Raw genomic sequence first — 23,735 nt, 5'->3', positions numbered from 1 at the left:
GGTGTATTTGTGGGAGATGATCTGCGCAGGGCAGACCATTTGCTGTTGATGACAAATTATACATCCAGTGAATCTGAACTTCTCCTGACAAGAAAAGGGACCTCTGTGTTGGGTCAAGTGAGTGTGTGGTGGTAGGGGGTGGGGAGAGGGCAGGCATGAACTGGATGAGGTTGTAAAGAGTTGGGAAGATGTTTAGAAAATCAGTTTACTGAAAATGAAATATAGAGTAGCTCTGGAGAGTGTGACCTTTGGCTTCATCCTGCATAGGCTAAAACCCTCCTCCCAGCTCCATGCTTACTATTGACGTGATCTTGGGAAAGTCACCATTTAGTCCACGCGTCTTAATATTGTCATCAGTAAAATGGGGATGGCAAAGTCCCCATCCCCTAGGGTTATTATGAAGGTTAGTTACATAATGCCTCTGAAGCACTTAGCACAGCTAACTCCATATAATAGGTGCCCAAAAAGTTACAGTTATCTAGGTGCTGGTTTGTTTGTTTGTTTGTTTTTTAAAGGCACATGACTGCAGAAGAGCGTGTTAAAGGAAAAGCTTAAGAGAAGAGAGAGGGGTGCCTGGTGGCTTAGTAGGTTAAGCATTTGACTTCAGCTCAGATCTTGATCTCAGGGTCTGTGAGTTGGAGCCCCACATCAGGCATCCCTACTTCAGATCCTCTGTCCCCTCTCTCTCTGCCTCTCCCCCAACCGACCCCCACTGCACCCCTACTCTCTCTCTCTCAAAAATAAGTAAACATTAAAAAGAGAGAAAGAGTTGGGGCGCCTGGGTGGCTCAGTCGGTTAAAGCGTCCGACTTCAGCCAGGTCACGATCTCGCGGTCCGTGAGTTTGAGCCCCGCGTCGGGCTCTGGGCTGATGGCTCAGAGCCTGGAGCCTGTTTCTGATTCTGTGTCTCCCTCTCTCTCTGCCCCTGCCCCATTCATGCTCTGTCTCTCTCTGTCTCAAAAATAAATACAACGTTAAAAAAAAAAAATTAAAAAAAAAAAAAGAGAGAAAGAGAGAAGAGAGAAAATTTCAGAGCTAGAAAGAAAACTTGGGGTGGGATTACCATGCTGGAAGGATAGTGTGGGAAACTGGGTGTGTCCAGAGTTCACAGGAACATTGGCTGGAGGACTCTTCTGTGGAAACCAGAAGACTCTGTACAAGCTGGCCCGTCCACCAGTGCTGAGACAAACATTTTTACTTGTGGTGGAAGGAAGCCCTGAATAGTCTAGGAAAAAAACAAAATAGAGATACTCTGCTGTATCTCCAGAAAGTAGAAAGGGGCTAAAGTTGGAGGGCACACACAGGAGCCAGATGAACTTTCTGAGCCAACCTAAGGGAATGCTTAATGACCACAAGGGGGAAGGCAGAGGGAGCACCGTGGGAAGAGGCTATTTTGTGCTCTAGCAAAGCTAAGTTTATGCCAAGCCTACTGCAAAACGAAAACAAAAACAAAGTGAAAAGTCACCTAGTTTCAACTTGAATTTTGCATATGAATAAACCAAGGCTCTTAAAAAGGGGATAATTGTGTGAGGTGATTTGGTATGCCTGGTGTGTTGTGTGTGGCCATTTCCCAGGCCAGAGGGAATGAAGTAGTACCAGAAAACGTGAAGTGAGGCAAGTCTGTGCACCGGGGGGAGAGGGTCGTAGATGAAAAACCCACCACCACCATCCCTTTATTTTGATCCTGGGCAGTGGCAACAGAAAATAGCCGGGGGTTACTAGCCATGGAAAAATAGGAATGAAAGTAAAATCTTCAATTTGGGGGCCATTTGGGAGAGTTCAAACTGAAGGACATCTCATAAATCTTTAATAACCCCAACTATACCTTCTATTGACAGCAGGAGTTGAAAATTCAAATGCCTTCAAGATAAGGTAACTATGTGAACAAGAAGAGAATAGGAATGTGGGGCGGACTGGCAGACAGGAAGGCTCCACATAAAGGAACTTCCATTTTCTAAAAACACTGGCCTTGCCAAAGGAAACACAGAGGTTGGCTACATTTCCATGTCACCAGTTTGTAAACACTGTTCTCTACATGGTGTTAAAACATGACACATCTTCAAAGGCTTAAAGGCTAAATGCAACATTTTTACTCTAAAGCGACCTGAGAAAAGACAGTTTCGTTTTGAAGACGATACCAAGTGAACGGAAAATGAAAAGTCCTCACATTTTCCCATCTACATATCGATAAAGGGGACAGTTTAACTCTTACATGAGATGGTTTCTATCTCCCGCTTGGAAAAAAAGGAGATATCCTGTAGCTCCAGCAGCAAGCATAGTGTTTGAAACATTGTATGAATGAAACATTTAAAGGTTTATTAAATGAACAAATGGGGTTACAAGTAAAGCAAAGCACCAGCAGAAGACAGACAGCCTCTCTTTGGAAGTCATAAAACTCAGGAGGGTGGATCTTCAGCTCTAACCCTCCTTCTTCCCTTCAGGATTTATTTTTAACCCCAAATGAGCTTGTAAAAGGCCAAAGACTTCAGTATTATGACCTTCATCATCTCATGGCTCTAGCAGGCAACAGAGGACATGGGCACTCTCCCAAGAACAGTTATTACAGAACTCACTCCCCAGGTGGTATCCAAGCGGACTTAGTCCTTTGGGAATGGGGCAAAGGAACTTTAGACGTCATGCAGATAACTGCTGTACTTCCTAACTTCATGGTTCTTGAATGCAAAGTGGGGGTGCCCACCTCACAGAGTTGTAAGGAGTAAATAATATTGCGTATGTAAAAGATGTAATGTAGCACCTGGTACATAGTAAACACCCAGTGAACTGTGGCTATTATTTATCTATTGTGGAAATAGTAGGCGAAGGCATTCTTTTTTTTTTTTTTTTTTTTTTTTTTTTTTTTTGTGAATGCATTCTTATTAACAGCCCTAAATGGGATGGGGGTGGAGAAGTAGGATAGCAAATTGTGAAGCTGTGGGGGGAAAAAAAAAATTTCAACAACTGCCCATAAATCATTTTGGAAAAGGTAGAGGTGGACAAATGTATAAATAACTAAAATGTCCTACATTTAAATGCAAATCCTTAGGTATATGTGTATATACTTAAATATATCCATAGAGTTCCTCTGGAACAATAGGGAAAGTGGTTACCTCCAGGAAGGGCTTGTACTGGGAAGAGTAGCTGGGGAAAGACTAAAATTTTGCATTGTATCTCCATTATCTACTAAAAATTCGCAATTCATTTTTAAATTAAGTGCTAATGGTTTAAGATCTCTCCTAAATTTTGCTAAATTTGAAACCGTGTGAAATTGCGGAAGGCGGCTTTCGGCTTTTACTGTCAGAGCCCTGATACCGCCCCCTCGCGCCTGGTACCCGCCACTACAGCTACTCCCTGCAGCAACGGCCGGGCTCACCCTGAACCTGTATTTCTCCAATACTCATCAGGGTCCAACCATAAGTAGTTAATTCATTAACTAAACTATTAGCTTCTCAGACACTCCAATGCTTTAATGGTCGAAAATCTAAACACTGGGAAGGATGACTTTACCTCATTCCTCATTCTTGCTGGGCAACTGAAACATTCAATTATTTAAATTACAATATACGCATCCATCATCCTTACATTTTTTCCCGTTTTAAACTCGACAATTAACACAAGAAAAAGGACTTTTCTACTTTCTCAATTGTATCTCAAGTGCACATCATTTTAAAAATTAAATTTCCATTAACTCATCATTTGCTACAATAATTTCCTTCTTTGCATGTGTTGAAATGGAAGTTACTGTTCCACATACAAAATTTCCTTATGTGCTTTTATTTGGGTAAAAGGTTCTGAACTCTGTTTCAGGATTTTTAACTCTGTGCTCTAGGATATTTACTGTGGTGGTGTACATTTGTTAAACTAATGCTTTTATTATTTTAAAATCTATGTGTTCTCAGTGTAGAGATATTTTGGGAAATACAACAAAGCATAATAAAATAAAAGCAAGCCCTAATTCCACCATCATCAGATTACTACTATTAACATTTCTATTTCCTCCCGGTTCTTCTAATACCTGTATGTCTTTATACACAATTTTCGAACTGAATTTTGAAATGTCCAAGGTATATTTCCACTGTCATATATAGATGTTAAAAGTCTGTCCTGGTTATGTATTGCAAAGATATTCTTACTAGAAAACTACTGTGTTATTAGGAACTGCACGGCATGTTTGGATATAATGGCAGAAGGTCATTTTGAACATACCCACTAATTCAGAGTTAGTATTAGACGTTCTGTAAATGCTATATTTGTATTCCGTTACATAACTCCCGGATGCATTTCGCCCAGATCACACCTCAGACTGAACTTCTTCCCAGGGCATCGCCTCCTCATTCAATAACCTTGTATCCTGGCCTTTGACAAATATTTGTGCATGAATGGAATTCTTAGGGGCCAACTCTGGTGACTTAAGTGGGTAACGGTGCATGATCCCAGACAAGAGAGAGATAAATCAGGGTCGGAACCCCTCGATGCGAGCGAGGGGGGTGTGGTGGGGGGGGGGGTACCGTGCATTGGTAGGTTAGAAACCTGAGCGAGTGGCAACCTCGTTATTTTATTTTACTTGTCTGTTTGCTCACCTATTTGAGAGAACAATCTCGATCCTCTCCTCCACAGGGCAAGTTCCCAGCGAGCCGCGGGACTCAATAAAAAAGCTGGGGGGGGCGTGTTCCCATGCGCAAGGCCCGCGTTGGACGCGCCAAGGCTGGGGAAACCCACCCCGCGCCCAGAACAGGATATAAAGAGAGCCTGGCTGCGGCGGTGGGGCAGCTCCCGGTTTCGCGCGGGGTAAAGCTCCCTTCGTCTGTCCGCATCCGTGCCTACTATCCACCGGACACCTCGAAAATGGCACCCGTTGGGGGCAAAAAGGCCAAGAAGGTGAGTCTACAGGGGACCCGAGGGCGCTCTCCATCCCAGCGGTGGCTCTGAGGCTCGACCCACCGGCCCCGCGCCCCAGCGTCAGGAAGTGCAGAGGGGTCCCCAGAGCCCGGCTGTGACCAAAAGGTGCTCTCAGAATCTCTCGGGCGGGACCCCAAGGTGCCTCTGAGCTCCCCCCAACATCCCTGCCCATATCCAGAGCGCGCCCTAGATCTACGTGACCCGGGGGGACACCCCCAGAGCTCCAAGACTCCCAACGTTTTCTGAGTCCCGCACCAGAGCACTACCTCAGAGGTGTGGCTCCTAGACCCACAGGCACGACTTTTCTTCCCGACAGCGGCGGGACTAGGGAGCTTCTGGTGACTTCCGGCTCCCCTGGCCACCCCGCGTCACTGCCCGCGCCGCTGGGCGCGCCCCTCTGCGCCCTGCGTGGGCAGGCGAGGGAGGCGCGCGGCCGCGGCTGCCAGACCGTTTCGTGCCCGCGCCTCGACGGGTGCAGCGGGGCCCCGGGGCCGCCTACCTGCCGCGTTTTGGGGCACGCAGCCTTCCGGGTCCCGCCGCAGCCCCAAGGCTCACGCGTTGGGTGGGCCATGGTAAGTTTGCACCCGCAGTTTGATTTCTGCGATCACAATAAAATGAACCATTCAAGCCTCGGGGAAAAAAATGGGCACAGGGACTGTAAGATATTGAGTAAGGGCCGTTAAAAAGATTGAAAAACCAAAACCCAGCAACTCCACCGCCTGATTAACAAGCCTATCTCTTTCCTAGTTGGGATGAGCGTTCCAGTACAGACTGTCTGCCTTGGGCTAGTTTGGGGAGTGGTGGGGGAGGGGTGGATGGATAGATGGATGGAGGAACAGACGGACTGTGGGACTATGGTTGGGGCTGGAGGGAGGAAGCAATATACTTGACCCTTGGGTGTCAAAGTACCCTGCCCCCGCCTGGCTGACAGAGGGCCCCAGGGACTGAGAGACAGATGGGGCCAGGCCAACTGTAGGGGCTGTTAGAATAAAACTAGCTTTCACCATATTAAGAATGTGTGCTTAAGTATTCATTTGAGGCTTTACAATAAAATATTTTCACTTAATCCTTCTGTAGATATTTCTTCAAAGATAACATCCTCCCACCACATTCTTCAAAACTCTTATTGTGTTCTGAAAGACCCTCACCCCTAGCACATGTATACACATATTTTCATATTTTCATTATATGAGCATTCTGGTTGTTTGCCTTAGAGTCATGAATTTATAAATACATGTACTTTCTGTGAATTCTAAAGAAATCATACTTCTCAAGAATACCATAGCAAAAGTACTAAAAATAGAAAATTGTCTCAAACTCAAGTAACTCCCTTCCTTCGCCCCCCAACCCCCATCTGTAATTTTAGGGCATCCTAGAACGTTTAAATGCTGGAGAAGTTGTGATTGGAGATGGAGGGTTTGTCTTTGCACTGGAGAAGAGGGGCTATGTGAAGGCAGGCCCCTGGACCCCAGAAGCCACAGTGGAACACCCAGAGGCAGGTTGGTGCATATAGCTCTCTTCTAAGTTCTCATAAAAGAATGCGACATCGACCAGTGTAGGAGCATGCCATCAAACACAGACATTCGTGGCACATTGTCCAACATTCATTATTGCCTGCTGGGCACTGTGCTAGGCATGTAAGTACAGAGTCACAGGTTGGATGATCGCAACGGCCCTTCCTGTGGCTGTCACCTGTGTTTGCCTCTTGGTTCCTGCCCCCCTCGCACTAGGTGAGTGTAGAACCTGGCTCACTGCTTTCCTCTCTGCCCTTCCCTCCCTCACCACTTGGGGTGACTTCAGTGTCCATGCAGATGATCTGTCCAGAACTCTTCCTGTTAGTGCCTTGATCTCATCTCCAGTTGAATGTTTCCTCCACCCTCCACCTCAGCAATGCACTCCTAGACCTTGCCATCACCCCTAGCTGTCTACTTTGGAAATCTCATTTACGAGGGCCCCATTTTCTAACCACCACCTTCTTTCTGTCTTTCCTGCCGACTCTAATTCTCCCACTCCTCAGCCTCACCAAGATTCTCAGTCCTTCATCCCTTCCATGTTAGCATTTATTATCTATTCTGTCCCCATGTGTTCATCCCCCCTCCTTACCCACTTTAAGTTCCATGGCACAGCATCACTCACTGTCTGGGAGATAAGCCCTCCTCCATTGTACGCTTGCCAACTAGTTAAATGCATTATATACTAGCCCCATCCTATTTAAGTTCAACTATCTACCTGCCCTGCACCCATACCCATGTACCTTATTCTCACTTTACTCTTTTGACCACAGATCTCTTACAGGGAGATGCAAAGAGGGGAGGTGAGATGGAACATGAGGGAGATAATGCTGTCTTACAAGGCTTCTGCATCAACCTAAAGCACGGAGGAAGCATTCATTTATTTTTTTTAATGTGTATTTATTTATTTTGAGAGAGAGAGCAAAGGAGGGTCAGAGAGACAGAGAGAGAGAGAGAGAGAGAGAGAGAGAGAGAGAGGGAGAGGGAGAGAGAGAAAAGGAATCCCAAGCAGGCTCCACACTGTCAGCACAGAGCCCAATGCGAGGCTCCATCCTCAGAACCGTGAAATCATGACCTGAGCCAAAATCAAGAGTCAAACACTTAACCAACTGAGCCACTCAGGTGCCCCAAACATTAATCTTTAAAAGAGAGAAATGGGCCACTTCGGCAGTCCCAGAGAGTTCAGGGAGGAATTTGGGTTTTTAAGGTTATGAGTGAATCCACCCATATGTCTTCACCCCAATCTCAGGGTCCTATGTCTTCCTGATCAGACCCTGACTTTGGCAGTAGAAGCCTTCTGTGGTTGATGATTCAACCTCTCTGACTCTCTGCTCCCTGTATAATTTAGTCCTGGGCCAGATCCTCAGCTTTTCTGCTTGCTATAGCTACAAGAGGTGTTTCTTTATATACCACCCAGGAGATCCTCAGACTTTCAGACGTTGTCTTAAACTGGTGATGAATCACCCTTAACCTTTCATTGCCTTTCTCCAGTATGTTGGTGGTACCCAACAATAGCCATCCGATTCTAAAGTCTTTATAATTACTACTTCCTCTGAACCTCTCAAACATTTGAGATAGTGCACCTGCTAGTACATTCCCTTCTAAGGGCAGCTCATTCTAGTTCACCACAGGTGAAAGTTTTTAAACAATTGTACCCCTAGAGCATGCTGGGAACTCTGCCACCCATAATGAGCTAGGTACTCGTTACCAGCTGGCCAGAAGTGGAGATTTGTGCTCAGGAGTTTTAATGAGGAGTGCATTTATGAAATAACACTTCTAAGGGAGTGAGGGAAGCAGGAATGGGCAGAGGGAGGAATTACACTATAATGCAGTTGTAACAGAGGCTTTGGCCAATTCCTCAGGAAGCTCTGGAGTTGGACAGGTGCTTCAGAGTACTCCCAAATTGAGACCAGGGAGCTGGATCTTTGTTCTCTCCTTACCAATAGACCAAGCTTTGCATGCGAATTATCAACCCTCTCCTCTTCTAGGAGAGAGCTTAGCCCCTGGACAAAGAAGCACCCTTTGGCTTAGGGCACTTCCTAGAGAAGGTCTCAGAGGACAGCTATCAGTAGTCAACACTGTGAAAGAAGTGGACTCTTTCAGAGGAAACTGGAGGAAAATTTCTTGTGAATATTATACAGATTGAACAGTTGTCTTCAATGTTTATTAAAGAGCATATTTCAGTGAACTCAGTGATAAGGGATAGAAACTAACAAAGCATATAAACTGAGAGACAGTACAGCTTTACAATTAAGCGTACCGATTTTGGATTCAGGCTAATTGAATCAAATTTTGACAGCCACTAGGCTGTGTGACCTTGGGGAAATCACTTAGCTTTTCTGGGACTCAGATTCCTCTTCTATAAAACTGAGATAATATTGACATCTACTTCAAAGGTTATAAGAATTAAATAAGTTGTATATAAAGTCTTTAAAATAGTGCCTGATGCATGTCAAACACTACAAGTATTAACTATTATTAAATTCATTGTTTCTTCTCTTGATAATATCTTATATAATATCTAGATAATAACTTCTCTATTTCTGCTAGAGAAGTATAGAAATTTTGTGTTCAAATCACACTATCCTGAAATAGTATTCAAAGGAAGAGAGCTATAGTCACACTGTTAAACCCAGCAAATATACACAACTTTCATATTTCCAAATAAATGTAGAAATAATGCTCTGTTCTACCCCTGAAGGAAGGAAGAAAGAAAGGAAGGAAGAAGGAAGGGAGGGAGGAATTCAGTAGGCTCGGGAAGCTAAAACAGCAGTAGTCCTCAAATTTTTATTGTACCAGCAGTCGGTTAAAAATTATAGGTTCCCAGCCTCCACTTAGACATTTGGATCTATTAGGTCTGTGAGTGGGTCCAGGAACCTGCATATTTATAATTGTCCCCAGGTGATAGCAAGGTGAACCATGCTTTGGGAAGCATTGCCATTAAAGGGTTTTAAGGAACACAATGGAATAATTAAGATACAAGAATGAGGTTTTAAAATATATCTATGGTCTGTTTCTTTTTTTTTTTTTTTAATGTTTATTTATTTTTAAGAGAGAGAGAGAGAGTGCGAGCAGGGGCAGGGCAGAGAGAGAGGGAGACACAGAATCTGAAGCAGGCTCCACACTCTGAGCTGTCAGCAGGGCTCAAACCCACAAACCATGAGATCATGACCTGAGCTGAAGAAGTCAGACGCTTAAACGAGTGAACCACCCAGGCGCCCCTCTATGGTTTGTTTCTTAAGGTCAGCTTGCTGGGTTAAACTCAATGAAATATTTCTTGAGCCAAGCTGATATTAATGATAAGCTACCTTTGTGCCAACTCTGCCATGTAAATAAAATAAGGCTTTTATTTAAACCACAAGCTTTGAGGGGCGCCTAGATGGCTCAGTTGGTTAAATGTCGACTTTGGCTCAGGTCATGATCTTACGGTTTGTGAGTTTGAGCTGCATGTCCGGCTCTGTGCTGACAGCTCAGAGCCTGGAGCCTGCTTCGGATTCTGTGTCTCCCTCTCTCTCTTCCCCTTCCCTGCTCACATTCTGTCTCTCTCAAAAATAAATAAACATTAAAAAACTTTTTTTAAACCACAAGCTTCAATTTTATAAGTCACATTTTTTTTTTTAAGTTATGCATTAGAGGAGTTCGAGAGAAACTGTTCTGATATTGATTTTACTTTTATTAGTGCAGAAACAACATGTTTATCACTTGGCCCTCTGTTTCTTGAGTTTTTTTGTCTTATTTTAAGTGGACTAATTCTCCTACTAAAGTCTATGCCAAAAATTGTGGTTCTTGTACCCAGTGGAATTAGCAAAGAATTCAGCAAAGAATTAAGGTTTGCTGGATCTGGAGTGGTGTAGGGAATCTGAATCCGTATTAATTGCCCCCATGTGAGTCTAAGTGGGGTTACGCTTTTGAGAAGCTCTGCAGCTTTAAGAAGCATAGAAGAATATCAAATTGATTAAGAGCAAGGAGTTGGGTCACTGCCTTCTGGCAAAATCTAACAAAAGGGTATAAAACGCATGTAAAATATACATATACACAATTTGCCCGCTATTCCAGGGTTTTTTTTTTTAATTATTAAAAAAAAAATTTTTTTTTGTAATGTTTATTTATTTTTGACAGAGACAGAGACAGAATGCGAGTGGGTTAGAGGCAGAGAGAGAGAGGGAGACACAGAATCCGAAGCAGGCTCCAGGCTACGAGCTGTCAGCACAGAGCCTGACGCGGGGCTTGAACTCACGAGCTGTGAGATCATGACCTGAGCCGAAGTTGGACGCTCAACCGACTGAGCCACCCAGGCGCCCCTAGATAGGGTTTTTAAACAGAGTTTCTAAAAATCCACCCAAGGACCCCCTGGGTAGATTTCCCAATTATAAGCCATCTCATCCTAGTGTATGGGAAACCCCATCTATAGGCCCTTCACCCTGCTCCAACCACAGCAGCTCTGTGTTTGATTAATAAACGGGGACTGTGTATGAAGTGTTGTTAATTGGTGCCTTTTGCTAATTAAAACAATTTTTAGTGGCGCCTGGGTGGCTAAGTCGCTTAAGTCTCCAACTCTTGGTTTCAGTTCAGGTCATGATCTCACAGTTGGTGGGTTCAATCTGCACATGGAGCCCTGCCCGTCTGGCTCCACACTGACAGCACGGAGCCTGCTTGGGATTCTCTCGCTCTCAGAATAAATAAACTTCAAAAAACAAAAAAGAAAAACAAAACAAGTTTGAAGTTTCCTCATTTAGGCAAGCTTCTAAGTTCCCACTCAGGACTAGAGTTTCCAGGCTTAGAAACCCATTTTCTGAAATTCAAAAGCTTTTTTGCTTCACTTTCTTGCTCACTGAAAAACAAAACTGAGCTTCCTATGTTCTCTGCCCTCTACTAGGTAGCTAGGATGCAAAGACACCAGACTCCTCTTCCATAAAGGGCTAAGGGCTCCAGTGTCCTAATAATTTCCTAGCCTCTAATGTAGTCCCTCCCAGACCTTTTGACTTTTTTTTTTTTTTTAATTTTTTTTTTTTTCAACGTTTATTTATTTTTGGGACAGAGAGAGACAGAGCATGAACGGGGGAGGGGCAGAGAGAGAGGGAGACACAGAATCGGAAACAGGCTCCAGGCTCTGAGCCATCAGCCCAGAGCCCGACGCGGGGCTCGAACTCCCGGACCGCGAGATCGTGACCTGGCTGAAGTCGGACGCTTAACCGACTGCGCCACCCAGGCGCCCCGCTTGACTTTTAACCTTCTTACTTTTAAAGGCCTCTGAAATGTCAAAATAGATTTCAGGGGCTGACACAGGATTGCTGACTTCTTACTTTGCCCAGTTGATTCTCCTGACAAAAACGAACACCTGTGAAGTCTCACTATCATTTTATAAAAACAGCATTTTGGGGCACCTGGATGGCTCAGTCAATTGAGCATCCAACTCTTGATTTTGGCTCAGGTCACGATCCCTGGGCCATGGGATTGAGCCCCACATTGGGGCTCCATGCTGAGTGTGGAGCCTGCTTAAGATTCTCTCTGCCCCTCTCCCTGGCTCACACTCTAAGATAAACAAATAGGGTTGCCTGGGTAGGTGTCAGTTGAGTGTCCAACTTTGGCTCAGGTCATGATCTCGTGGTTCATGGTTCTTGAGTTCGGGTACCATGTCTGGCTTATTGCTGTCACTGGAGCCCGCTTCAGACCCTCCACCCTCTCCCCTCTGTCTGCCCTCACCCCCCTGTGCACTCTCTATCTCAAAAATAAAATATCAGCTTAATAAATAAATAAATAAATAAATAAATAAATAAATAAATAAATAAAATAGAGCATTTTCCCAGTCCTAGTCTTTATTTCCCAAAATAAAGTAGAGCATTTTGGTGGTTTTCAACAAAACTGCAGATAAGAATCAGTTGGAGAAACACACACACAAAATCTATGCCCTGCCCCCACACTGATTAAATTAGAATATTTGCGAATTTGGCCCTAGCATCCATTGTTTTTAAAAAGCTTGCAGAGTGTCTAATGGGGAACCAGAATTTAGGACTACTATTTAAAGCAAAGGTAGTTCCTTAAAATGAGTTTATTTGATCAAATGTGGGGGGGAACCCCATATTTTCTTTAGCCTGTAAAAACTATTCATCCACAGACCTATGCTTGGGAACCTTGCTCCAATTCTTAGTCCACCCTACTACCAAAATTATCTTTCAAAAACAGTGAACTAATAACATCACTCAATTGCTTACAAACTGCTGGTGTTTCCCCGAACCTGTGGTCTGCAGCCCAGACTCCTTAGGATGATGTTCTAGGCCCTTGGTACTCTGTCAGCCAGCCCACCTCTCCACCTGTCTCTCCTACTACTTCTCTTATACATCCTCAACTCCAGCTTCTCAGACTACGTGCTGCACCCCCAAATGCCAAGCCTAGTCCTGCCTCCTTTTTGTTCAAGCCCTTACCTCTGTAGGGAATGCCTTTCCCCACCTTCTCCGCCCAGCAAAAATGTTCAAATGATGATTCCTCCCTTGTGGGATCTCCCTCTTCCCTTCACCCCACGTGCATGGTAGAAATAATCTCTTCTTCTTAACGAGAGACCCCAGAGCTACCTCTCATTAGCCCCCAGCATGCACCAATGCCCAGCAACCAGGAATGTGAGCAGATGTTTTCACATCTGTTTATGTGATAGCCTTTTGAGATCACGGGTGATAAACTGATAGTAATTAATACCTCTCCTCATTTAATCTCCCAGTTCGCCAGCTTCATCGAGAGTTCCTCAGAGCTGGATCCAATGTCATGCAAACCTTCACCTTTTATGCAAGTGAAGACAAGCTGGAGAACAGGGGAAACTATGTTGCAGAGAAAATATCCGTGAGTAAAACCATACATGGCATTCTTAGAAGGGCCTAGTAGACACATGTGTCATCACAGAAGTTCTTGTAGAGAAAAATGTTGCGCCGCTTCAGGGTTTTTAGATAATACAGAAATGAGATATGTGTGAACAACTCTTCTAGGTTTTAGCTGGAGTCCTCAAAATTGACAGAAAAGCATTTTTTTTTTCAACGTTTATTTATTTTTGGGACAGAGAGAGACAGAGCATGAACGGGGGAGGGACAGAGAGAGCAGGAGACACAGAATCGGAAACAGGCTCCAGGCTCTGAGCCATCAGCCCAGAGCCCGACGCGGGGCTCGAACTCACGGACCGCGAGATCGTGACCTGGCTGAAGTCGGACGCTTAACCGACTGCGCCACCCAGGCGCCCCAACAGAAAAGCATTTAATGAAGCAGGTCAAAGAAGGGGGTGGTTAATGATGAGCGATTCTCTCAGTCTCCTAAGTTGCTGAGAGGGTAACCTAACCAATTCTTACACCCTTAAAGGTTTTTAATGTGGCACAGTGTAGGGGAAGGGTCAAAGGCACAAGGGGGCAGTGACCCTGGAATCTTCCTGGCTCAGCTATAATCAACCTTGTTGTGTTGGGCAAACCATTCAACTATGCCATCAAAGCGACAACTTCTTGATCCCTAAAATGAAAAAGAAGTTCCAACATTCCATGAGTCTGTGTGACTTACAGCATCGGGGTTTAGTGAAGACAAGTGTTAATTTTTAATGCCTACGTAATTAGAAAATACCTTGTGATTATCTGTTAATTAAGAAAATACATAATGACAAAAAGTCATGAATTCTGTCATCATTTTAATGATGGCATCATCAACATCGTCATCACCACTATTTGCTAGGTATTTCTCTAAGTGCAGCTTAGGCATTAGAAGATACCAGCTCCTTTTATTTAAGATTTTTACACTCTCCCAGATCATTGGTATGTAATATCCTATATGCTATCATTGGATTTATTGTTTTCATTACTACTATTGGTGTTGTTACTGCAAATTGCTCAACTTGGTAATATGAACTATTCTGTCCCTGTTATTTTCTAGAATAAAATCTCTATTGTAACATACAACTGAGATGTGGATATTTGAATAATAATTTGGTTTGAACTTCACATGAAAATGTTGATATATCATATAATCATCCATTTTAGGGGCAGAAAGTCAATGAAGCTGCTTGTGACATTGCCCGGCAAGTGGCTGATGAGGGAGACGCTTTGGTGGCAGGAGGTGTGAGCCAGACGCCTTCGTACCTTAGTTGCAAGAGTGAAGCTGAAGTTAAGAAAGTATTTCAGCAACAGTTAGAGGTCTTTTTGAAGAAGAACGTGGATTTCTTGATTGCAGAGGTAAACGAACATATCACCAAAGATGAGACATAGACACTTAGTACATTTTCTCTACCTTTTGCTTTCATGGGGAGCAGGTGAGATTAGGTGCCAATCATGGCTAGCAATATTCAGTATTAAAATCTTTTTTCCAATTTAAGCTTTCTAGTGAATTTGATTCACTTAATCTAATAAAGTGTTCTTCAAACCTTTTGACTGCAATTCACAGTCATCAACCGTCTGTGGCATTTAAAAAATGCTAATGGGTCACACTCAAAATGTGAAGACGATTCAACTAGTGATAATTATTAAGCAGTAGAATACGTTTTCTAACTGGGGAGAAACAAGATTAAAAGTACGTCAACCTGATCTTATTTCAGTATTTTGAACATGTGGAAGAGGCTGTGTGGGCAGTCGAAGCCTTGAAAGCATCCGGGAAACCTGTGGCAGCTACCATGTGCATCGGCCCAGAGGGAGATTTGCATGGCGTCAGCCCCGGCGAGTGTGCAGTGCGCCTTGTTAAAGCAGGTGATGACGCGTTTTGACCAGTTTGCAATTAGTGAGTCTTTTAAAATTACGTAAGGGACACCTGGGTGGCTCAGTTGGTTATGAGTTCTACTTCCTATGAGTTCTACTTCCGCTCAGGTCATGATCTCACTGTGCGGTTCCTGGGTTGGAGCCCGCATGAGCCTCTGGGCTTTGAGCCCGCAAAGCCTGCTTCGGATCCCCCGCCTCCCTCTCTCCCTGCCCCTCCCCCAAACTGGCTTTCGCACGCACATTCTTTCTTGCTCTCAAAAAATAAAATAAATAATAAAATTACATACAAATGTAGGTCCACCTGTTAGTCCTATATACTACTTTTGCTTAAAGGAAAACTAAAAATTTGCTCTTCTAGGAGTATTGATAATAATATTGAGTCCAAAAGAGAAAAAAGTAAAGTAAAAAGTACACACACCAGCCTTTTCAAAGGGGCCACTAGACCTACACTGTAGGTTTAATACCTAGAAATGAGAAGAATTTCAGTAAATCAAAAGCATTAGAAAAACATGTTTTATTTTAAACCTAAATTGAGGCCTTTAAACATATACAAAAAGCAAAGCATATCAGACTTAAAAGTTCAGTTGTTTTCTTTGCCAGAGTTTTTCCATTTTCATAAATTACTGATATGCTTCGCTTTTTGTAATCGGTATAATGAACTTAAAATAATTTGGTATGAAATACTGACTAACTTATCTTTTTCAATAATTTCCATTCCTAACATTGGGTTTCATTTCAATTAGGGAAAACTCACAAAATGTTTTCAAAGCTGCCTCACTTTATTATTTTTTTTAATGTTTATCTTTGAAAGAGAGAGAGAGAAGGCAGGCGACCTGGGGAGGGGCAGAGAGAATCCAAAGCAGGCTCTAGGCTCTGAGCTGTCAGCACAGGGCCCGATGTGGGGCTTGAAGCCACGAACCGCCAGACCATGACCCAGGCCGAAGTCAGACACCCAACCCACTGAGCCACCCATGAGCCCCTCAAAGCTGCCTCATTTTAAATGCAAGGCATAGCTCAGGGTCAGGGGAAGAGTCCAACTCACTCTGAGGAACAGAGACACTATGTTTGGCCATGTTTCATTTCTGATTTTTATCCAACTCCTGATATTTCATAAAAGTCACTTCATACTTGTCATTAACAATAACAATTATTTAGATTTAGGAATGAGGCTATATAATCCTAAATTTTGGGGGGGAAATGTAACAATGGGGGGGAGGAGAAGCATGTTAACTTGTTTCAAAAAGATCAGAAGAGGCTTTCATGACCCCTATTGTTAATTGGCAGAGATTCGTGGCCTGCGTCTAATTCTTCCCCCACCATTCCATTCCAGGTAGGTGGCCACGGAGCTTGACATCACTGTGCCACTTATCTCGTTTGTGTATCGCTTTAATGTCTGACTCACTAGACTGTAAGGTCAAAGAAGGCAGAGACTGTGTCTGTCTGGCTCAGCACTGAGTGCCCTGTGCCTAGGACAGCACCTGGCACAAAATAGGTCCTTAATTAATATCAGCCTAATAACTCCAGTCCATCTTCCAATGTTAGCTCAAATTCTACCTCCACATCCCCATACATCACCACACATACCCCAAGTAAACACTCCCTCCTCTCAGCAACTAGAACACTTTCTACTTACACCACTCATTTGGAATATCCTCAGTCAGCATCTTCTAATCTGTGAGAACATTATTAGGGTTCTGTAGTGAAATATATTTAGAAAGTGCTGTGTTAAACCAAGTCACACAGGTCCCTTCACTACAGAATTTCTCAGAGCCTTAGTGCTCGCTTAGGCGGTGCATATACTAAAATTGGGAAAATACACAGAATTTCTCAGAGCCTTTGATATGTTTGTGTATAGCAGCAGTCTCCAAGAAGGGGATATAGTAAACAGCTACTTCCTCACAAGTGATCATAGAGCTTTGTTTTCAGGGAGCAAACCTAAGGAAGCCCTTTGTGTCAAACCTTATGAAACCCTTGGTGTCAGGGACCATGTCCTATATTTATATTTCTCTATAATCCCTTAAAAGGACCCTTATACCTAATAGATATCCAAGAGGTAACCAACATAGGATTAATTCATTAGTGTAATGAAGTCAAACAAGGAAAGAGAAACTCTGGCAGAACATCCAAAAAAAGAAGATGAAGAAGAAGAAGAAGAAGAAGAAGAAGAGGAGGGGGAGGAGGAGGGAGGAGGAGGAGGAGGAGGAGGAAGAGGAGGAGAAAGAGGAGAAGGAGAAGGAAAAGAAGCAGCAGAAAGAAAGAAAGAAAGAAAGAAAGAAAGAAAGAAAGAAAGAAAGAAAAAGAAAGAAAGAAAAGAAAGTAAAGGTAGTCAAGATCCAAGTGAAGATATTAAGTAAGCTGTTGAATATTTAAGTCTGGGACCCAAAGGAGAGGTCACGGTTAGAGAGCGAAATTTGGAGAGTTCTGGATATAGATCATACTGAAAGCCCTGGGACTGGAAAGGAAATGTAGGAGAAGAAAAGATGGCCCACTGGGATCCTAGGACATTGCAAGATTGAAAGGTTCGACCTTGAGGGGGTCGGCACCTAACGCCCAAAGAAAGCAACCAGTGAGGTAGGAGCACCACTGAGAGAGCATGAGAAGCCAAGAGAAGGGGAGTGTTGATGAAGGAGGGGACGGCCCACCAGGATGATGCTGCCCGGACACTGCATCAGATGAGAACAGAGGGACAACAACTGGATTTGGTAAGATCAAGGTCACTGGTGCTCTTGGACAAAAAACTGATTCGGAGAAATAACAGGAGGGAGGATTGGAACAAGAATGAAGGAGCAAACTGCAGACCCAGCCCAGTGAAAACCGCTGAGATGCTTGCCCCTGAACACTGGATGCCGTGGCTTGTGGCATCAGCTTAGCTGCTCCCAGAATCTGGATTAGTGATATTTTTTAATTGGCCTGATGAAAGGGAACACTGATCCTCAAGTGAGTGGTATGGTAACCACGAGCTGGGGGTGTTAAAAAATTATTGTGTCAAGATTGAAAAGTTGACTTCTAAAATTTGTAGTTAAAAAAAACAACAACCTTTAGTAATGATTTTTTGGAAAAAAGATGGACAGCCAAGTGTACATAAATGACACTTCGGTTGTAACAGATTCTTCACAACACTTTTCCCAGAAAGCCCTTGCTGCCTGTTAGTAATCATTCCCACGCAGAGGTAAGCTAGGTTCGCAAGGAAGCAAGAATCAAAGGCTGTATTTGTAATTCACTGTTTCAAATAAAAGCTCCTTGATTAAGAGAGGAGAGTTGGGGCCACCGGTTATCTGATGAATCCCTAAAGCTTAGTTGTTCTTCCCACTTGCAGGAGCTTCCATCGTTGGTGTGAACTGCCATTTTGACCCCACAATTAGTTTACAAACAGTGAAGCTCATGAAAGAAGGCTTGGAGGCTGCCCGACTGAAAGCCCACCTGATGAGTCAGCCCTTGGCCTACCACACTCCTGACTGCAACAAGCAGGGATTTATTGATCTACCAGAATTCCCCTTTGGTAAGACAGACATTTTATAAATTATCTCAATGTCTTGATGTTTGACAAATTCCAAATCTACAGCCATAGAGCTTTGTCACAGCAAAGAAATGGCAGCATATCTCATCTCTTGCCCTCAGTGTCTCTCCCTGCAGCCAAAAGCCCTTTGATATTTGACCACAGTAGAAGGAAAAGATGGAACCGACAAGCAAAAAAGATCTCTGAACCTTTTAGCTGTAGGCTGGTAAAAAGGATGCCCTTCCGGGTGTGATCAGCAAAGACTTTGGTTCTGGTTCCAGCTCTGTCGCCGAGTTATGTAACCTTAGCAAAACCGCTTAGTTCTAAACCTTAATTTTCTCATCAGAAGAATTAAAAGGATAGACCGGTTTATGTCCAAGTTACTTTTCCCCTGTTCTTGAGGGCAAGGAGAAGATACCATCACTAGGTTACTGTATAACAACTTTGAATGAAGAGGCTGAGCAGATGCAGGGAGGGAATACTTGGCAGTCTAGGAAAAGGGGTCAAGCATGTGTGGGAAGTCGGGTGTGTCCACCTGAAAATCCAGCCAGAGAGATCACCAGGGCCAGAGTTTGGCCAGCTTCTACTCCATTCTAAGGTCCTTAGATACTATATTTTATAGGGACCCTCAGAGAAGTAAGGTATTATAACATAATCCATCTAGAAGAACCATGGATAAAGAATGGCAAAGCGTCTGTGTTATTGGCATAGAACAAATTATCGCAAAATTTAGTGCCTTTAAACAACAAATAGTTATTATATCTCAGAGTTTCTGTGGGTCATGAATTTGGGAGCAGCCTACTGGATAGTTTTTGCTCAGCATCCCTTATGAGGCTGCAGTCCAGATACTGGTCAGGTTTGTAGTCCTCTGAAGACCTGATGAGAGCTAGGGAATCTACTTCCAAGCTCCCTTTGTTGGCTGTTGGGAATAGGTTTTAGTGTCTTGCTGTTCTATTAAACAGAACTAGAGGCCTCAGTTCCTTAAATTATTGGCCTTTCCACTGTGATGCTTGAGTGTTCTCACAACATGCAGTTGTTCAAAGAGAACAAGAGAGATTGAAGCAGAAACCGTAATGCCTTGTATAACCTAACCTCAGAAGTCACCAACCATGCCTTCTGACCTATTCTATTGGTCTCTCAGACCAACCTGATATGAGAGGGGACTACACAGGGTAAAAACATAAGAGGGCAGGAATCATTGGGAACCATCTTGAAGGTTGGCTATCACAGCATTTAAAAATGGGCATGTAAACGCCAATTAGCTAATAATTTTAAAAAATAAAGAAGCGAATGTTAACAACTTACTTAATTCAGTTCTTGAAAATTACATACTTATTATAGCTGTTTATTTTGAATATTTTTTTAAAAAAAGAATTCACTCCATTACTACAGGACTGGAGCCCAGAGTTGCAACAAGATGGGACATTCAGAAATATGCCAGAGAGGCCTACAAGCTGGGGGTCAGATACATTGGCGGGTGCTGTGGATTTGAGCCCTACCATATCCGGGCGATTGCAGAAGAGCTGGCCCCAGAGAGGGGATTTTTGCCACCAGCTTCAGAAAAGCATGGCAGCTGGGGAAGTGGTTTGGATATGCACACCAAACCATGGATTAGAGCCAGGTAAGAACCTTTAAACTGTATTTGCCAAACCAAACTCATTTGGATTATGAGTATGTCCAAGTGAGGTCACAACAAAGAGTATAGATAATTTGCTGCATGATGATAGATAATGTTATCCTCCTTCAATTCTTTCATAGACATGTTTATAAAATAGCCTATGTAGTGATCTCTGGCTTTAGAATATAAATAATGTAAATTGCAATGAAGTGTGATTTCATGTTCTGGGCTAGAACCATGTGGTAGACACTGAACAACATTTAACCGATTGGTTGTTAGGATTTAAGTATAAGTTAGGACACCTGGGTGACTCAGTCCATTGGACATCTGACTCTTGGTTTTAGCTCATCTCATGGTTTGTGAGTTCAAGCCCTGTGCTGAGCCTCGCATTAAGCCCCACGTAGGGCTCCATGCTAAAAGCATGGAGTCTGCTTGGGATCCTCCTCTGCCTCTCTCTCTGCCCTTCCCCTGCTCACTCATGCTCTCTCTCTCTCTCTCAAAATAAATAAATGTAAAAAGTGTTTTAGTAAAAAGATTTAAGTATAAATTAAATGTAAAAAATATTAATTAAGTGCTTGTTCTGTGCCAACCACAATCTTGGAGCTGGGAATACAGTGGAGAATAAAATAGGTCTTTGCCCTCAGAGCTTACACCCCAGTGGGGGAGATGAACACTAAACAAATATTTTACGTTGGGCAATGGGCAAGGCACTGGGAAAATACACATGAAAAGCTGGCTAGAGAATCTCAGTCTACTGGGGAAAATGGGTAAGAAAGCCAATGTATTATACTGCGGTAACTGCTTTGGTAGAGGCACAGATTTAGAAAGTGACAAGAGAAAGGAATGGCCATTTCTGCCAAATAGAAAGATATTTTAGAGGAAGGGATTTTGGGGCGCTGTATTTTGAAGGGCTAAGTAGCCACGAGATAAAGAAGAGGGTGGGGGACGAGTACCAAGCAGAGGGGCAGTTCCACTCCATTCAGCTGATATTGACTGTATACAACTATGTCAAGACACGGGTGTGGACACTGAAGTAGCAAGAACAAGGCACAAGCCTGTCCCCAAGGAGTTAACAGACTAGTAGGTAGAGAGACAAACAGGCGAGTTCAAGTTGGCTTAGCAAGTTCAAGTTGGCTTACCAAGTTCAAGTATGAAGATATGCACAGGTGCTATGGGGTCTGAGCTAATGGCCCAGGAGGGCAAAAGGCAGAGGAGGGTGAATGAAGAATTTCTTTTTTATTTTTTAAATGTCTATTGATTTATTTTGAGAGAGAAGACAAACAGGGTAGGGAGGTAGTGAAGGAGGGCAGGGGTCGGGGGGTGGGGGGAGAGAGAGAGGGGGAGGGAGGGAGAGAGAGAGAGAGAGAGAGAGAGAGAGGAAAGAGAGGATCCCAAGCAGGCTCCATGCCAGAGGGTGGAGCCCCACACGGGGCTTGATCTCACAGTTGTGAGATCATGACCTGAGCAGAAATCAAGAGTAGGACGCTTAACCAACTGAGCCACCCAGGCACCCCATTTGTATGCATATATTTAAAAAAATAATTTCAAAGTAATTTTAGCCTACAGAGCCTTAAAAAAATTGTAGTTCAGATTAATAAATGTGTTTTAATGGACATACTCTCAAGAGTCCAAAGACTGCTCTGTGGAGGTATATTCTAGCTCAGTGACATAGATACAGATGCTCAGGAAGGAGTCTAATGTGTGTTTGTTCACCCAGGGCCAGGAAGGAATACTGGGAGAATCTTCGGATAGCCTCGGGCAGGCCATACAACCCTTCAATGTCAAAGCCTGATGCCTGGGGGGTGACCAAAGGAACAGCTGAGCTGATGCAGCAGAAAGAAGCCACCAGTGAGCAGCAGCTCAGAGAGCTCTTTGAAAAACAGAAATTCAAATCTGCACAGTAACCTCAGTGGAAACCATCTTTAGTGACTTTTATGTTTGGGCCACAGTTCCCCCAAATCAGGAAAAGACGGTTTAAAAGCAATGCTTATGTTAATGCTAGGCTACACATAAAACTGGTAGGAGCTGAACAACACAGAACTATAAATAGCACTTGACGATTTTAAAAGTATCATTTAGAAATTTACTTGCAAGCAAAATAAATAAGAAGTACATCTTAAACAGTTTCCCTTATACCATGTATAGGGTATTAGGGAAATCACTGTGGCCAAGGAAAAGTTATTCAGATATTCATTCCTACTTCAAGAAGTTTGCATTCTAGTAAGGAGAATGAGACAGGAGCTGTCATGACAGATAAAGTGCTATAGCGAAGTGACTTCCAAGTCCTTTTGAACATGACCCTTAGTAAGAAACAAAAGTTTTCGAATAACCCAGTAAAGCACATACTATACAACCAATGAAATAAAATGTGAGATTCATTTTGGCATTTTCTATTCTATTCCTTTCCATCCTATCTCACTGATAAAACATGCTAGTTGCAACACTACAAATTGATTTTATGACCCATTAGTGGGTTTTGACCCACGGTTTGAAAAACAACTGTTATGGAACACTTGAGATATGGGGACTTTGCTAGTTCTTTAAGTTTGTTCTTAGCAAATCACTCATGTGGGACCTGATCAATAAGTATCAAAAGACCAGAATCCTGCTCTCAGAGTTCCAGAGTTGTTCTCTCTCTTTCCTGACCCATTTCTACTGCTAAAAAAATGTATAGACCAATGGGGAGGGGAAAGGAGGCATCAGTATCTAGATTTTCTCCATCGTGCTCAAAAATGGATCCACCTAAATGCCTTTAGTCAGTAAGGCTGAGGAACAGTGAGCTTGTATTACATCGGTTGCTTTAAAAAAAGTATAATAGGGGCACCTGGGTGGTTCAGTCAGTTGAGCATCTGACTTCAGCTCAAGTCATGATCTCACGGTTCGTGGGTTCAAGCCCCTCAACCGGCTGTGTGCTGACAGCTCAGAGCCTGGAGCCTGCTTCAGATTCTGTGTCTCCCTCTCTCTCTGTCCCTCCCTTGCTGGTGCTCTGTCTCTCTCTCTCTCTCTCTCCCAAAAATAAATGAATATTAAAAAAATTTTTGTAAGTATAATAAAAAAAATAGGGATTCTCCAAACTCTTACTGAAGTTGCCTAGATTGAGAACTATGATATTTTTACATGATAACATCTACCCTCCCATGAGACCTCCCGCCTGAAGATGCAAGACATTAGCATAAATATGGCTATTCTCAATGTATGAAAAGTTCATGCTGCTTTCTACACATTCTTGGGTTAGGTGTTTTGAAATGTAATTTCTTCAGCTATTAAAAAAGAAGAGCAGTGAGACTACCTTGATTCTTATTTTCATTCTCTAATTTGCTTAAGTTTTACATGAAATTTCTATACATCAGTTTATTCATCTATTTTAAAAAAATAACAACTTTCCTACTTCACAAGTATTTGAGTTTTAAAGGAGAAGGCAGCAGTATTTAAGGGGAAAGAAATTTCCGGAGTTTTCTTGCTAAGATAATTATTAATCCATCCTTATCTTCCAGTGCATAGAAA

General features: G+C 43.2%; 1 protein-coding gene across 2 annotated transcripts; it reads left to right on the top strand.

Annotated features, from left to right (window-relative positions):
* Positions 1 to 4,622: 4,622 nt before the first annotated feature.
* On the top strand, positions 4,623 to 22,609 carry LOC112860987 (betaine--homocysteine S-methyltransferase 1). 2 transcript variants are annotated; one of them, XM_086698131.1, is made up of 9 exons: positions 4,746 to 4,874; positions 5,212 to 5,467; positions 6,262 to 6,394; positions 13,119 to 13,237; positions 14,410 to 14,601; positions 14,961 to 15,108; positions 18,434 to 18,616; positions 20,006 to 20,234; positions 21,949 to 22,609. In XM_086698131.1, the coding sequence occupies exons 2-9, from the start codon at positions 5,465 to 5,467 to the stop codon at positions 22,133 to 22,135; spliced, it is 1,194 nt and encodes a 397-aa protein (XP_086554257.1). In that variant the 5' UTR covers positions 4,746 to 4,874; positions 5,212 to 5,464; the 3' UTR covers positions 22,136 to 22,609. The 2 variants fall into 2 exon arrangements, with proteins under 2 accessions (XP_025780011.2, XP_086554257.1); XM_025924226.2 differs by lacking the exon at positions 5,212 to 5,467 and having other exon boundaries at positions 4,623 to 4,874.
* The last annotated feature ends 1,126 nt before the right edge of the window (positions 22,610 to 23,735 follow it).

This window comes from Puma concolor, chromosome A1 (genome assembly GCF_028749965.1).
Source record: "Puma concolor isolate L17-30 chromosome A1, mPumCon1.1.hap2, whole genome shotgun sequence".
Lineage (NCBI taxonomy): Eukaryota > Metazoa > Chordata > Mammalia > Carnivora > Felidae > Puma > Puma concolor.
Note: the sequence above shows the minus strand (reverse complement) of the source record. Positions and strands in the feature narration are given on the sequence as shown.

Excerpts from the sequence above, each read along its gene's own strand:
- LOC112860987 (XM_025924226.2), top strand. The coding sequence starts at position 4,671 with ATGCGCAAGGCCCGCGTTGGACGCGCCAAGGCTGGGGAAACCCACCCC. Across the intron at positions 4,875-6,261 it reads GGGGCAAAAAGGCCAAGAAG|GGCATCCTAGAACGTTTAAA; the intron begins GTGAGTCTACAG and ends CTGTAATTTTAG. Across the intron at positions 20,235-21,948 it reads AAACCATGGATTAGAGCCAG|GGCCAGGAAGGAATACTGGG; the intron begins GTAAGAACCTTT and ends TTGTTCACCCAG.